Source organism: Chionomys nivalis, chromosome 14, assembly GCF_950005125.1.
Source record: "Chionomys nivalis chromosome 14, mChiNiv1.1, whole genome shotgun sequence".
NCBI classification, from domain to species: Eukaryota; Metazoa; Chordata; class Mammalia; order Rodentia; family Cricetidae; genus Chionomys; species Chionomys nivalis.
In genome coordinates, this window is record NC_080099.1 from 60,116,960 (window position 1) to 60,132,472 (window position 15,513).

Genomic DNA, 15,513 nt, shown 5'->3' on the forward strand with positions numbered 1-15,513 from the left:
ATGAAGCTGTGGAGTCGCTCTGGTACTAGGTTTAGAGCTGAGTTCAGCCTCACCCACAAATAGTGTAACCACATTCACATTGCAGAACCCCAGGAACTCCCAGCATCTTCACCTGTGCAATGGAGTGATACCGCCTGCCTTGGACCTGTGTTGTAAGAATTACACGAAGCCGTGCAGTCCAGTCCTGTTTAAATATCTAGTGTGGTGTTACTGAGCCGTGAGCTGTGGACACACACATGTTTCCATATGTGTTTCGGTATCGTATGGAGTGCAGCCCTGTTTACGTGTTGGCTGTGACTTCTTTCACCCAGCAGCCACGCGACAGAGACTCTGTGGCTCCCAAAGCCCATATGGAGAAGCTTCGGTTCCTGTTGCAGAACTCTCAGTCATACTAAATTGTCTCTCATTTTAGAAGAATTGCCCTCCACATCACTTCACTTCCACTTTATTTAATACTTCAGAGCCATTGTCTTCATTAAGCACGCCATATCAAGAAGCTAGTTTTTGTCGCTGATTCAAAATTACCCCTTTATTCCAATATCTTTAGGAGACATTACACTAATAGCTAGTGAATTATTTGAAATGTCTTCAGCCTTTCAAACTCAGCCCAGTGCTGATGGGAAATTTTTCCACACATACATTCTTGCCATCAAAATAATGACTAACCAATTAGGTTTTAATTTGCGTTCTGTCCTCATTGCTGCATCTGGAGGAGGGTGGGGACGAAAGGCAGCTTGGACTTGGCATTGGTTCTGAGCTGTCCTGTCTTCACTGCTGCCCCCAAAAGCTTTAAAATTACTTCCTTCCAGACTAAGAGGGCCCTGCTGCAAACTGGCCGCTATCTTACGGCTTTTAGTTCCGGCCTGGGAGGTTTGGCTTTCAGCTGTCTCCGCAGACATTTCCCCAGAGGCAAAATGACAAGTTTGCATTACCTCAAATAAGGAAAGTGAGCCACGCAGCCATGTGATGCATTGGTCAGATGTGGACAGGAACTCCCTGCCCTTGCCCAGACATCATAGAAGGACCTTCTGATGATGGCATTTAGGATGTGCTCTATCAAAGGTGTCTTAGTTAGGGTTTCTGTTGCTCTCGTGAAACGCCGTGATCAAAATCAGCCTGAGCTATGCCAGCTGCCAAGCAGAGAAGTAGTCAGTACCTAAAGCCCATGAGCCGTAACAACGGCCAGCATGGCAGGAGACCCACAATGCTGTAATAGTGGCACATATACTCTTGGGGATGACTACGAGTTATCTAAATGAACTTAAGATCCTCTCAATGGGATGGAGGGAACTTATTGCTTGGTTCCGTAAAACTAGCCAACAGTCCATGGCAAGAGAGATCCTACACCTTAAAGGAGAAATCTACACTACCATTTTCCAAAGTCAGTGTAGTTTTTAACTATATTCTTTATGCTTACACTTACATTCACAGATAAGTATAGCTCTCGTCCCTCAGAAAATGAGCTTTTTTTTTTTTTTTTTTTTTTTTAGTAGAATGAGGCTACTACAGAGATCCATAATGTCAAAAAACAGAATAAATGATCAAGGAATATCCATCACCAAGTGGTACATCTACAACACAATCTTTATACCTAAGGCTCACTTCTTGATACTGATTAATGTACTCAAGAATCAAATTTTAGAATACTGTAAACAATTCAATAAGGTGAGGAGTTTGAATTTTTGTAGGCATAGTTTTAGATCTGGAGGGGTCTTTATACATCCCCTAAGTCTTCTCCCCTTGACCAAATATGAAAACTAAGAAGCAAATGCCTTAGTTGACTTCAGTGACTCAAACAGTCAGCAACATCTAGAACGGATTCCAGGTCTCGCAGTCCAACCCAATCACCTCTGTGCTCTGCCTCTTCTGTCTGTGTGTCTGTCTGTCTGGCAGGACTCGATAGTGATCTGAGCATACTCTCCATTGTCCCAGTAGCTTGTGCAGTTGGTCCATTTTCTTTTCGGCTGAACTTAGTATCTCACAGTCCCATCTAAGTCATGTGGCACCCCTGTATCTGTTAGAACACCTGCCTCAATACTTCCTTTTCCAGTTTTACTTCCCGTCTCTGATCTGCTGGGCTGGGAATTGGGAACCACATTGGATAGTGTTTGGATTAGCTCAGAAGACCACACTGGCTTTTCTACCAAACTCACAGAGTGACACACCTTTCTGGTGGTCACTGAGAGCCTCCTCAGCACACAGCCTTGTTCATGGCTCCATACCACCGAGGTTAGAAAGGATTGATGGCTACGCATTCGATGTAGGTTTTGCAGGTGGAGAGGGAAGATTCTAAAGTAACAGTAAATTTTAAACATAGCCAAGTTTTGTTTGCTTGTTTTAAAAATCACAGGGTTTCCTTAGCATGAGTCAGATGTCATCTATTGTCAAGACTCATGGAGGATGATAAACTGGGTACAATTATGGGCTTGCTTATTTTAGTGTTTGATGCTTTTTCTGTTTGCTGAGCCTTTGTGAACATCTCCGAGGAACTGCCAAGTTGGCAAGCTGTCTGCCATGGCGTCACCACTAAGCCAGTGCCATTGTGCTTCCTGTTCCTTGCCTAGTTCTTGTTAGATACACACGCACATGCACATACACACATACACAAACACTCTCTCTCTCTCTCTCTCTCACACACACACACACACACACACAGGAGCGACACTTACCTTAACTCTTAAAGCACTAATTGTTGCCATTTTCCCAGGCACAGCTGGGTTTGTAGTTTTAGATATCAAACATTGTGCATTTAATCTACACATATTTATGAGATCGGTTATTGTTATTGAGAATTGGAATTTTTTAATTTTACCACAATGTTAACTTTATTAAAGCAAAGAAAGGACTTTTCTTCATAAACATAACTTAAAAGGACCCATCTCCATTGTCTCTCTTAGATCTTCATCAGAAACTGCAAGTTAAAGTGACCTTCTAGGGATGCTGCCTCAGTTCTTCTGTTTTATTGTTCAGTTATTAGAGATACATTGCCTACTGCAGAGAGAGAATATGTATGTGTGTCTGTGCCTGTGTGCACACTTTACATCAGTGGTTTAGAGTGATGGAGGTGGAGGTATTAGTTCTGAGTGACATTATGAGCAGTAAAAGCCTGATCATTTCCTGGATTAGACCTATTAGAGTTGTTTAGATAACACACTTTGAATTACTTCCTCTCAGGAAACATTGAAGCTGGAAATGTTAACCAGGCTCACATACCAAAGCACTTAGACAGAGCACGTTGTTTCTTTTGCAGTAAAAAAGAAAGAGAAAAAAACAAGAAAGAAAACCTAAGAAGATGTCAGGCTCAGTGGCCAGGGGAAGAGCGTTGCTCTCCGAGATTCCTCCTCTGTCCCAGACAGTGACCACAGATCTACTAGGGTCATAACGCATGCAGGACTAATTGCCAGCATTCATGATGGCTTCAGAGTTGGAGCACAGACTGCAGCCCGTAGTCCCATGCATTATGCAGTTTCTGTGTAAAAGGGGGCCGCCTTACTGAATACACAGACACAGAGGAGGCGGAGGTGTTGAGTGTGCCCAGACGGTGACATTTGCTAAGGAAAGCTCTGCTCTGTTTGGTCTGTACACGTCCTGTCTGCCCCGTGTCTTGGACGCTCCCTGACATCGGCTTTCAGTGTATTTCATGGTGGGCACTTCTCACCCTGTAATTTCTTCATTCTAGAAAGTGTGTGTTTATAAAGGTAAGGTAGGAAAAAGTAGAAGCAACAAATTAATTGCCTAGGAAGGAACGCACGCTTTACAGACTGGGTGGGGGTGGGGTGGGGCGGGGTGGGGTGGGGTGGGGTTGGTTCCTTGAAGAGTGCTGGCCTAGCAAGCACAAAGTACTGGGTTCAGTCCTCAGCACTGTGGTGGGGGAGGGGAGATAGAGAAAGGTTTTTTTTTTTTATTTCTTCACATTTAAGGAACATTACTGATTCCCTGAATACTCTCTGAAGATGGTTTGTAGAAAAACAGATGTAGAGAGAGACTCAAAATCATGAGCCCCGCATCTTCAGAACCCCTGAGTTTTTCACAAGACTAAGAAGGAAGCATAGCGATCAAGCTGAGAACTTCACACACCAGTCTGTTCTAAATCAGGAAGTTTTGACTCATTTCCTCTGGGATATGTCTGTAACGACACATCGGGCTCCATTCTGACATTAAGCTTTATTCCTAGGTAATACATTCGATAACAACTTGAGCTCTCTTCAGTGCAGACAACGCTTAGAGGTAGTGGTTTGGGTTTGAAAACTCGCCCGTGTGAAAATACGGGGCTACGAAACGTGACTGCGATGCCGAAAAAGTCGAGTGTTCTCGAAAAAAGGAGTGGTTATGCTGCCTTTGTGTATTGAGTGCCTCCCCATGCCAAGAACTATGGTAGCTGTTCATATGTGTGCCTTTAGCCAACAGAATAAATACAGGTGAAGAAAGAGTCACTGAAAGGGTGAACACTTTGTCTAAAGTTCCTTCCTGTTTCAGGCAGTGTTCAGACTCAGCCTGTGGTTTCATAGTGTGTTAACCAGGAGAATTGTACCAATCAAATCCCAAAGGCCATCGTCTCTTCCATGATTGGCAAGATTTTTTGTGGAAAAGAACATTAAACGGTATTTTAGAGTTTGTGGATCATGTAACTGCCTGCAAATACTCAATGCTGCCTTTGTTAGGACAAAGCAGCCATGGACTGGATGTGAACGGATTTGTGTGACAGTGTCTTCATACAGTCAGATAGTAGGGTGGATTTCCACCGTGAACAGTAGTCTGCTGACCTTGGGTCTGCATACATGGTTGTAGATGCTAGCTGAAATTAAAACCATAGATATATACTAAAAGTTTAAATGAATAGTGGAGGATTCTGGAGACCAAAGTCAAGAAAACAAGATGACTGAATCCCTGAAGCTACAGATCCTGAAGAAAAGGAAAACTGAGGCTAGAAAAGTGTCTCAGGGAGTAGGTGTGTGCTGTGCATCCACGAGGAATTGAACTTGATCCCTAGCACTCGTGTTAAAAGCCAGGTTTGGCGGCACATGCTGTACTCCAAGCTCTGGGAAGACAGACACACAAAGATCCCTGGGGCTTGCTGGCTGCCAGCCGAGTCTACTTGGTGAGCCTTGGCTACCAATGAGAGTCCCTTTCTACAATACAGGAGGGTGCTCCGAAGAAACAGCGTCCGAGGTTGACCTCTGGTCTCCACACGTGCACCCACACATGCAAATGCACCCATGGACATACACACATGCACCTGTACATGAGCACAGTTGTAGCAAAATCACATCAGTTGTTAGCAGGCAAGTTAGTGTTGGGCTCATATGCAGCTGTCATATGCAGCTTCTTAAACAGTAAGAAATTATTTCAAATAAATATTTTTACCCTTACTCTGCTGTAGAAACTGGGAATCCATCTAGGGCAGGTGGGTAAATACTGACTGAAAGAAAACAGATACTAGTCTTTAAAATTTAATAATACTTCTGTGAGTCACCCCAAATGGACTTTAAACCCCTGTGTGAAGCACCATTAAAATAAGATTGTGTTGGCATCAGGTACTTAGAATGACTCCTCTAGAAAAATACGCTTCACCATGGGAACGCCAGAGTTGTTTGTTTTTTATAGTACTAATGTTGATTGACAAATTGCTTATTCTAGCGATTAAAATTGCATAGAGATGACTTGTAATGATAAGAAGTTATTTGCAGAGCTGTCTCTGCCTAGTTTTTCTCAGTGCACACTGGCACTTGCTACTCGGGAAGCAATTTAACATCGTCGATCAGTTCAGGCAGACACTCTTTATTGGCAAAGAACAAGTTTAGTCTCATGAATGCAAAGCCCTGATACCCAGACCTAATAGAGACAGACTAATAAAACTGTAGGCCATTCTCCCCTGTAGCTAAAATCTACACACCATAGAGCAAACACTATCAAAGAGAAGCGTGCGGTCTTGTCACAGGCGCACCATGATCGTGCGTAAATTATTTCAAGCATGTAGTCATTTTAGAATCTGAGAATCTACTGCTAGGATTATAAAGTGCCGCACTGAAATAAAAGAAAGAATCATGACCGTATTACTGGATAGTGAAATAGCAATCAATTTAAAAATTAATTTCCTTGTAGAAACTTTTAGAAAACCGAAGTTGGAAAATTAATTAGAGGTGTGGTGAAGGGTCTCTTGGGCCAGTGTGTTTCCCGTAGTTGTGTACGGAAATGCTGAGTGCACTCATGTGAAACTCAGAGGCTTAGAATGCTCACTGCCCCCACCACCACGTTGTCATTGGAAAGAACAGGAGAAAATTGAAAAGTAGAAGATAATTAGTTTCATCAGGTATATGGGTAATCTCAAATTCCAAGGGAATTTTGGGCTAGAGAGAGATGACTCAGATGTTGAGAGCACTTGCTGCTCTTCCACAGGACGCAGTTTACCAGGATCCCAGCACGTCAGCGGCATGCGGAACTCCTGCAACACCCTCTTCTGGCCTCTGCACACACACACGTACGCATTTGTGCATCATTTACAAATAGACACACATAATAAAAACAAAAATCTTTTCAAAAACTAATTCTGTAAGTTTCTACATAGTGAGACACAGAAAATAGTACCAAAATATATGCCAGCCAACTGTTAGCAATTAATTGATTTGGGGTTTTTTGTTTGTTTGTTTGTTTGTTTTTGTTTGTTTGTTTGTTTTGTTTTTCAAGACAGGGTTTCTCTGTGGTTTTGGAGCCTGTCCTGGAACTAGCTCTTGTAGACCAGGCTGGTCTCGAACTCACAGCGATCCGCCTGCCTCTGCCTCCCGAGTGCTGGGATTAAAGGTGTTGATTTGTTTTTTATTTCTCTTTATTCCCCTCTAAAACAGTCCTTCAGCCTTTCTTGTCTTTCGGGTGAATGACTAAAGTACAGCTCGGTGGACGAGCACTTGCCTGGTTACCCAGGTTAGAGCCCTGCACAGCAGAGTGCAGAAAGGAGGCTGAATGTTTCTGTCTGGGTGTGTCTGATAGATAGTTCATGCTTACATTCATGATTAAATCATGAGCATCTTCGGGTACACAATTGATATACATCTCTTGGGTGTGATCAATACTGATCTTTCAGGCAAAGTTGGTCCAATTTCTTCAGTGTATTGCTCCTTTTTCCTCCTTGCGATTATAATCAGTCTACAGCAGGGGCTCTCAACCTTCCCGATTCTGTGGCCCTTTAATGCAATTTCTCATGTGTGGAACCCCCAACCATAAAATTATTTCCAGTGCTACTTCATAACTATAATTTGCTACCATTATAAATTGTAATGTAAATATTTTTGGAGATAGAAGTTTGCCAAAAGTTGAGAACCACTGTTCTAGAGGAAGATGGTTAACTATACATATGACATGGGTTTTTTGTAAGTATTTTTGTTTACTCTTTGACAATTTCCTACCTGTATATAATGTGTTAGTACCTTCTCTCATCTCCCTCCCACACTCTTGAACCCTTTCAGCTCCCTAACAAGTGTCCTCTTACTTTTATATTTGTCTTTTCACTGATGAGCATGGATGTGGGGTTTCTACTGGCTTGCGGGCAGCTTACCAATGGCTACACCACTGGAGAAAATTTCTCTTCCTCCCAGCATCTGTTAACCAGCAGTAGCTCCTTAAATGAATTGCTCTTTATTCAAGCTTTTCTGAGTTTATCACCAATAATGACTGAGAGGTGGTGATGGCAAAATCAAGATTTCTCCATTCCCACTATTCCTCCACATTTGTTGGCTTTCCCCCTCCCGTTGTTTTCATTTGTTTATGGTTTTTGTTGTCAGTATGAATTCTGTCCTATTTTATTGGGTAGATTGATTGTGTTATTTAATTTATTATGCTATATTTATTGTGATTCTTAATTTATCCCAGATTTTGTCGGTGTGAGGTAAGTCAGGCCATCTCCTGTTCTCTGGACATATCCTCATCATCTTATAAGTACTCTTCTTTCCTGGCACAACAGGATGTCACACGCTTATCCTTAACCCCCAGCTCACCCTAGACTCGTTATTTCCTCAATGAATCCTGGTTTTTATTGGGTGCTGGGTTTTAGATATAAGGAAAGAGAATGACACAGAGAGAAAGAGACGGAACGAGAGAGAGAGAGAAAGAGAGAGAGAGAGAGAGAGGATATGTGTGCCAGTGTATGTGTGTGTGTGTATGTATATATGTATGTATGTATGTATGTATGTATGTATGTATGTATGAGTGTCTGTGTGTTCTTTTGTCGGAGGCTTTATAGGTATATTTCTTCTGATAACTCCAATTCTCAATCAGCCTGCAAGGATTTCTTTTTCACTCTTCCTGCTTTTCATGATGTTATTTCTACCTCTTCTTCCATAGCGACACTCTGCAGGTTTAGTCTTTTAAGTTTTTATTACATTATTACAATTAACATTAAGTTATTTGTATGTATGGATAGACACAGTGCATGTGTGGAGCTCAGAAGGAAGCATGCAGGGGTCACTTCTCTCTTTCCACTGCATGGGTCCCTGGACTCAAACTCAGGTCATCAGGCTTGATAGCGGGTACCTTAACCCACTGAAGCATCTCACTGATCCAAAACTCCGTGACTCCAGACATCCACATACTTATTTATTTGTTCTACAATGCACATGAAGTCAACTCACGGGATTCTACTCCACTTATCTGCTGTGAAGAACAGAATTTTCTAAAGGAAACACAGTATTTCTTAGCTGGTTTGAATGTGTAGCACCTAAAGGTTGAAACTTGGCAAGGCTGTCCCAGCTTTTACTTTCGCCAGCTTCCCTCTACCCTAATCCTCCCCATCCCCTCTTGAAAAGTAACTCATTTTTTTGTTTTCTTTTTTATGTTTCCTCTTTTCTAAAAAAAAAAAAAAAAAAAAAAAAAACCACAGTAAATAAATGAATAAGCAGAAAAAATAAGCAAAGGAGACCGTTCTCCACAATCCTTTGCATTTCGCCTTTGCTGAAGGCACACTCTCTGTTCTGTCATTGAACTTTATTGGACTCGCTGCAATCAGCAGAGGGCTCTTTGCTCTGTTTGGAGAACTTCACAAGCAGGCCATGTGCATCTCCCGTGCTGTGAGCCACTTTCTAGTTTTGAATGACAGCAGACCGGCACTCGGCAGCTAATCCTAGGAGCCCTGGCAGCCACTCCGGCTGCTCAACTTACAGCCCCTACCTAGAGCTTTTCCAGCTGCTGGCGCCAGCTGTTTTGTTCAGCAGTTCCGCCTTTGTAGTGCTCACCTTCCTTAGCTTCTTGCCGTCTTGGCACTGCCTCAGCCTTGTTTCAGGTCTTTGGAGTCTCCCTTCCCTGTCTGTTGTCTGGGACTACAGGAGTTGTCCGTTTGTTCTATCACAAGCTTCGTCTTGGTCTACCCACGATAAGGGACCACAGTAGGTAATGAAGCCTCCAAAAGAAATTGTTGAGATCTCGACTGCAATCCACAGCCTGCGGGGGTGGAGAAGCAGCGTGGAAGAGGGAGGCCTCCCTAACTGACCCTGGGAGATTGAGCAGGGCTGTTTACATATCCAGTCACACATGTGTGTAGCCTTCTGTTTGCTAACCACAGCGTTTCTGCACAGTCATGCCAGTCTGCACAGGCGTCATCTGGGACAAGTCATGGGTGTGGGCATCTGGAACGGCTATCACAGTAGAAATAATATCTTCTAGGGTCACTAGTGTGTGGACTAACGACTAAAACAGCCCCCTGACTTTCCCTTAGAAAAGAAACGTGGTTTCTGCAGTGGCCAGAGCAGCTCGGTCTGGATTAGATTCTCCAGTTGGCCATGGCCATATTGAACATATATGTAATATACTTTAATGATATCTCTCCATTCTTTCTTGTCCCCTAGCACTGCACTATTTCTTTGTGACAAGTCCCCCTCCTACTCTGGTGATCGATTACATTTAGTTAAGGGTGTCTGCTTGAGCACAGGTGATAGATTTACTTGAGCAAAGGAAACTTGCTCATGATTTCACCACTGAGCACTCTGACCCCTTTCCCCGCTGCAATCTTTTAACTGCTCTTCAGAGAGGGATAAGGCTATAGGTACCCCTTTCTTATCCCTAAGGGAAGGGTGATGAGCCCCGTCTTGAACAGGTCTCGTGCAGGCAAACACTGTTGTTGTTCATGGATGTTAGAACCAGGTCATGGCTCTTCACCCTCCAGTTCTTACTGTTTTTCCACCTCACTCTTCTGCAGTGTTCTGAATGAAGTGATATAGATGCCCATTTAAGGCCGAGAACTCAGCAGTTATTCTCACCACTTGACAAGCTATAAGTCTCTATACTAGCTGGTGTCCATTGCAAACAGAAACTTCCCTGACCAAGGCTGATGGCAACACTAATCTGTGGGTATAAATATAAATATTGGCAGAGAAGTTTGACACCCTGTTCCTTTAGTAAAACAGTAGCAACATACGCATACACACACACACACACACACACACACACACATCACCCCAGGACCACAACTCTTGAAGTGAGGCCAGTTCACTTGTAACTCACAACTAACAAGGGTGGGGATATTGAGTCAGAATACCAAAGAGATTTGTTATCGAATGTAATGAAGTGATTGCAAAGATACAGGAAGTTAAACAATATAACTACTATAGGACGGATAACTATGATATATGTCCTCAAAATAGATGCGTGTTTACAAACCTTTAAGTACTTGTTTTGTGAATTTTAACACATATTAAAGATGGCATTTCAGCTATGATAGAATATTATTTAGGAAATATACTAGACACTCTATTAACTTTAAAAATAATCCACCAAAGAGAATTCAGTTAAATAAATTTATTAGTAAATGAAATCATCCACATGCTGGCCAGCAATGTTGGTAATTACACTAGCAACTCCCAACTTCAGTGTGATTCAAATTTTGAACTGGGTAGTCTTTTCTGAGGGGCAGGGCAACAGACTGCCCAATGTATTGTTCATGCTTAGGTCTGTGCCCAGAGATATGAAAAGCAGCTCCCCTCATCATGACAACAACAATTCTCCAGAAATTGCCACCCGTCTCCTGGGAGGGTTGTAAAATCACCCTGGTGTAAAACCATTGGTCTCTGTCTTCTCAGCTAGAATCATAGCACCCCAGAAAAAAATCACAAAAGATAATTCTGGAAATACTGTCTATATGTTTTTATAAAAAAGAAAAAAATTCATTTAAAGAAGCCACAAAATTAAAACTGAGGAACAGTCAAAACTATAAGTATGAAATCCATTGATTTTTACATTAAAAAAAAAAAAGAATCTCTAAGAAGAGACCTAAAGAGTCAGGCATGGTGGCAAATGCCTGTAGTCATAGCAATAAGGAGGCAGAAGCAGGCGAATCTCTGAGTTTGAGGTCAACCTGGTCTACAAAGTGAGTTTCAGGACAGCCAGGACTGTTACACAGAGAAGCCCTGTCGAGAGAGAGAGAGAGAAAGAGAGAGAGAGAGACAGAGACAGAGAGACAGAAAGAGAGAAGAAGAGGAGAGGAGAGGAGAGCAGAGGAGAGGAGAGGAGAGCAGAGGAGAGGAGAGGAGAGGAGACCCAAAGAGATGAGTTAATACGCCGAGCATGAACTTACTAATAGTCAAAGCTCTTAACACAAAACCTGAATAAGTAAACTAAGGATGCAGGCTTTTCTTTCAGGTTGGTGATGTGTAAGTTCAGCATGAATGAAAAGCAAAGGTCCCATTTCACCTCAGATTCACACAGCTGTGGCCCCCACGGTTCTGATCTTGTTGCTGCTTCCTATGGAAATCATTGAACTGTAAAAGTTTACATTGCAGTACTATTTATAATTGCTAAATATGGGAGAAAACTACCACTTTTCTAACAAAAACGAACTGGCCAAAACAAAGTAAAGCCCATCTTTGTGTAATAAATAAATGTATTAAATGACAGTTATTACTAGTGAAGTATGTACATGGGAAAATGGGGAGATTTCAATTGGAAACTCAAGAGGATAACTTTTTTTTTTTTTGGTTTTTCGAGACAGGGTTTCTCTGTGGCTTTGGAGCCTGTCCTGGAACTAGCTCTGTAGACCAGGCTGGTCTCGAACTCACAGAGATCCGCCTGCCTCTGCCTCCCGAGTGCTGGGATTAATCAAGAGGATAACTTTACATATCCCTGAGATAACTAATACATATCATTTCTTATTTCTATTTATGTAAGATTTTTGACAGATGATATGAAGTAAGAAAGTAATATAGGTTTGTGTTATTTTTATGTCTTATATTTCTTCCAATAACTATGAATGCCTTGCATAATAATCTTTTTTAATGGAGAAATAAAGCATTTTAAGGATCCGGAGTATAGTTTGGTGGTAGACCAGTTGTCTAGCTTGCTCAAAGCCCAGGTTCAATATCTAGTAAAACACACAACGTTTTATAATCCTTTGTCTCAGTTCCCAATTTAAAAAACCTATTTATTAGGAAATTTTTAACAGGTAAACTTCAACAAAATTTTAAATACCAAAAAGAATTTTTTTCTACCTTGTTTATGGAAATGTTATAGTGGCAAAAAATAATGTTAATATTCCAAAATAATTATCCATCAAGTAGACCTCTCTCTGTCTATAGGGGTAAAGCTGTTTTAGTAATCCAGTATAAAACTGGAGTGCTGGCATGTGCCTTTAGTCAGGGCACTTGTGAGCTAGAGGCAGCTAGAGGCTGCCTGGTCGATTTGAGGCAGCCCCATCTGTGAAAGGCCACATCTCAAAAAGACCAAGGTAAAAAAACAATGATAAACTAAATTAAAGCCTAAATTAGTGTTGTCTTACATAAAGCCTGTTTTTTTAACTGAGGGGCAATTGGTAGTTAATGGCTGTTGGAGGAGGGGGATTTATCTTTCTTCAGGCGTATGGCCACTGATAAACCATCCATGATCCAGTAACTAGCCCCACACCCATTCACTTGAGGGAAGCCCAGTTAACTCAGTAGGTTATTTAGAAACTTTAAAAGACAAGAAAGTAGGAGAGAACATCCTGGGAAGAAGAACAATTTAAGAGGGACAGGGGCTGAGAGAAGAAAACAGAGGAGACTCTGCTCAAAATGCATGGTAGACATGCATGAAATTGTCAGAGAATAAATAAAACACTAGTTTAGAGCAAGAAAGTTTTCGGCAGCATTTACTCCAGTTCCTCTCCAAAATAAATATATGTGACAAATAAGAAAAATGTGGCTGGCGACAGGCGATGGTGGCGCACGCCTTTAATCCCAGCACTCGGGAGGCAGAGGCAGGCGGATCTCTGTGAGTTCGAGACCAGCCTGGTCTACAGAGCTAGTTCCAGGACAGGCTCCAAAGCCACAGAGAAACCCTGTCTTGAAAAACCAAAAAAAAAAAGAAAAAAGAAAAAAAAAGAAAAATGTGGCTGTTGTCAGCCATATCAATAAAACCGAACCATCGGCATTTAGAATTAAAGTGAAGCATGCCCTTCGTCTGCGTGTGTGTCCTCACTAACGTGGAATTCGGTTTATCATGTCATAGGTTGCGTCCGGCGAATGCAATGAAGACACCGAAGTTTACAACATTACCCTGTGTACTGGGGACGAGCTCACCCTAATGGGGCAGGCAGAAATCCTTTATGCAAAGACCTTCAAGGAGAAGTCGCGACTCAACACAATTTTCAAAAAGATTGGGAAGCTCAACTCCATCAGCAAGCTGGGGAAAGGCAAAATGCCCTGCCTCATCTGCATGAACCACCGGACCAATGAAAGTATCAGCCTTCCATTCCAATGCAAGGGCAGGTTTAGCACCCGCAGTCCCCTGGAGCTTCAGATGCAGGAAGGGGAACACACTATCCGAAACATTGTGGAGAAGACTAGGCTCCCCGTGAATGTGACGGTGCCCAGTCCTCCACCCAGAAACCCCTATGACCTTCACTTCATCAGAGAGGGACACCGCTACAAGTTTGTTAACATCCAGACCAAGACGGTGGTGGTGTGCTGTGTGCTCCGGAACAACAAGATCCTCCCCATGCACTTTCCTTTGCACTTGACTGTCCCCAAGTTCAGCCTCCCAGAGCACCTGGTGAAAGGAGAGGTGTGGCCGGAAACCCTAGTCCATCACTGGCTGGGCATCTGCCAAGAGCAGTTTGACATCGATGAGTATTCGCGGGCTGTGCGTGATGTGAAAACGGACTGGAATGAAGACTGCAAGAGCCCCAAAAAGGGCCGTTGCTCTGGCCACAACCATTTACCCAACTCCCTCAGCTATGCCCGTGATGAGCTCACCCAGTCCTTCCACCGACTCTCAGTCTGCGTATACGGCAACAATCTCCATGGCAACAGTGAGGTGAACCTCCATGGCTGCAGGGACCTTGGGGGAGATTGGGCCCCTTTTCCCCATGACATCCTTCCCTATCAAGACTCTGGCGACAGCGCGAGTGACTACCTTTTCCCAGAAGCTAGTGAGGAGTCAGTGGGCGTCCCAGGGAAGGCGGACGTTCCCTATGAAGAGCTGTGGCTGGAGGAAGGCAAGCCTAGCCACCAGCCTCTCACTCGCTCCCTCAGTGAAAAGAGCAGGTGTGACCCCTTGAGAGGCTCCACGCGGTCCAAATGTGCAACTTCTTCTCTTCCTTCCCCTGCGACCCTGGGAGCCACAGTGAAGTCTTCAGAAATTGCCCTACCTCCACCTCCAGTGCCTCCCAAATCTGAAGCCGTAAGTCACTTCTGGGTGGGAATGGTCTGCCTGTCTTTCTTCTGTCTACCCAGTCATCAGCTCACTTATTTTCTTTAAGAAAGTTCCCCATTCAAGATGGTCAGAATGAATAAATGTACTTGATTTGGAGTGAAATATGGATGCTAGCCCAGCTACTTCAGTGGGTGGGTGATAGGCCTCTTCTATGCTGGGCGGGAAACTCTGAGAGCTTCTAATAGCAGATCTTTAAGCCTGACTTGCTATATCTAATAGCAGATATTTAAGCCTGAAAACAAATTACAGGGATGAGTCAGGTGACACTACGAGGCCGGGAAAGGGACAGTCATGACAGGTATAAGTGACAGTGTCCAAACTGTAGCAGCTGTCCGGGATAGGTGACCTGAAGTCATGAGGTTTGGAATATGGCTTGTAGACAGACCAGCAATACTCACAGACAAAGTGGGTATGGAGAGAGGAGGGAAGAGGAAGCCAGAGAAACTGTGTCATTCACCTGTAGAGACAGTGCTGTATCGGAAGGGACAGCACATCCTCTGTGCTTGAGATGGGAAGCAAAAGAAGCAGGAGACCTCAGTATCTCCGATAACTCTCTCACGTCCCTGAGTTATACTGAGATCATAGTGGAGGGTGGGGGCTCAGGTACACACGTGCCGCAGAACCAGGTGCCCTGTAGTTTTATTTATATTAGAGGATAATTCGGAGCTTGGTGGAGTTTCAGTGTAAAAAGCTCGGTTATCGGCTGGAGTGGTTACTTCAATGCCAGAGCCCACGTTTACCATGCATGTGGCCTGGTGTGGGAGGTCCTTCTGTCTATGTGTTGCTTTTATTGGTTAATAAATAAAGAAACTGCTTTGGCCTCTAGCAGGCAGAACTTAGCTAGGAGGG

The 15,513-nt window shown here is 43.2% G+C and overlaps 1 protein-coding gene across 2 annotated transcripts in view; it reads left to right on the forward strand.

Annotated features, from left to right (window-relative positions):
- The window catches only part of Garem1 (GRB2 associated regulator of MAPK1 subtype 1), a 177,187-nt gene that overhangs the window by 135,931 nt on the left and 25,743 nt on the right, over positions 1-15,513 (forward strand). For both annotated transcript variants that reach the window (XM_057788866.1, XM_057788867.1), the window contains exon 4: positions 13,459-14,631. In XM_057788866.1, the coding sequence (XP_057644849.1) occupies positions 13,459-14,631 (1,173 nt within the window). The remainder of the gene's footprint in view (positions 1-13,458; positions 14,632-15,513) is intronic.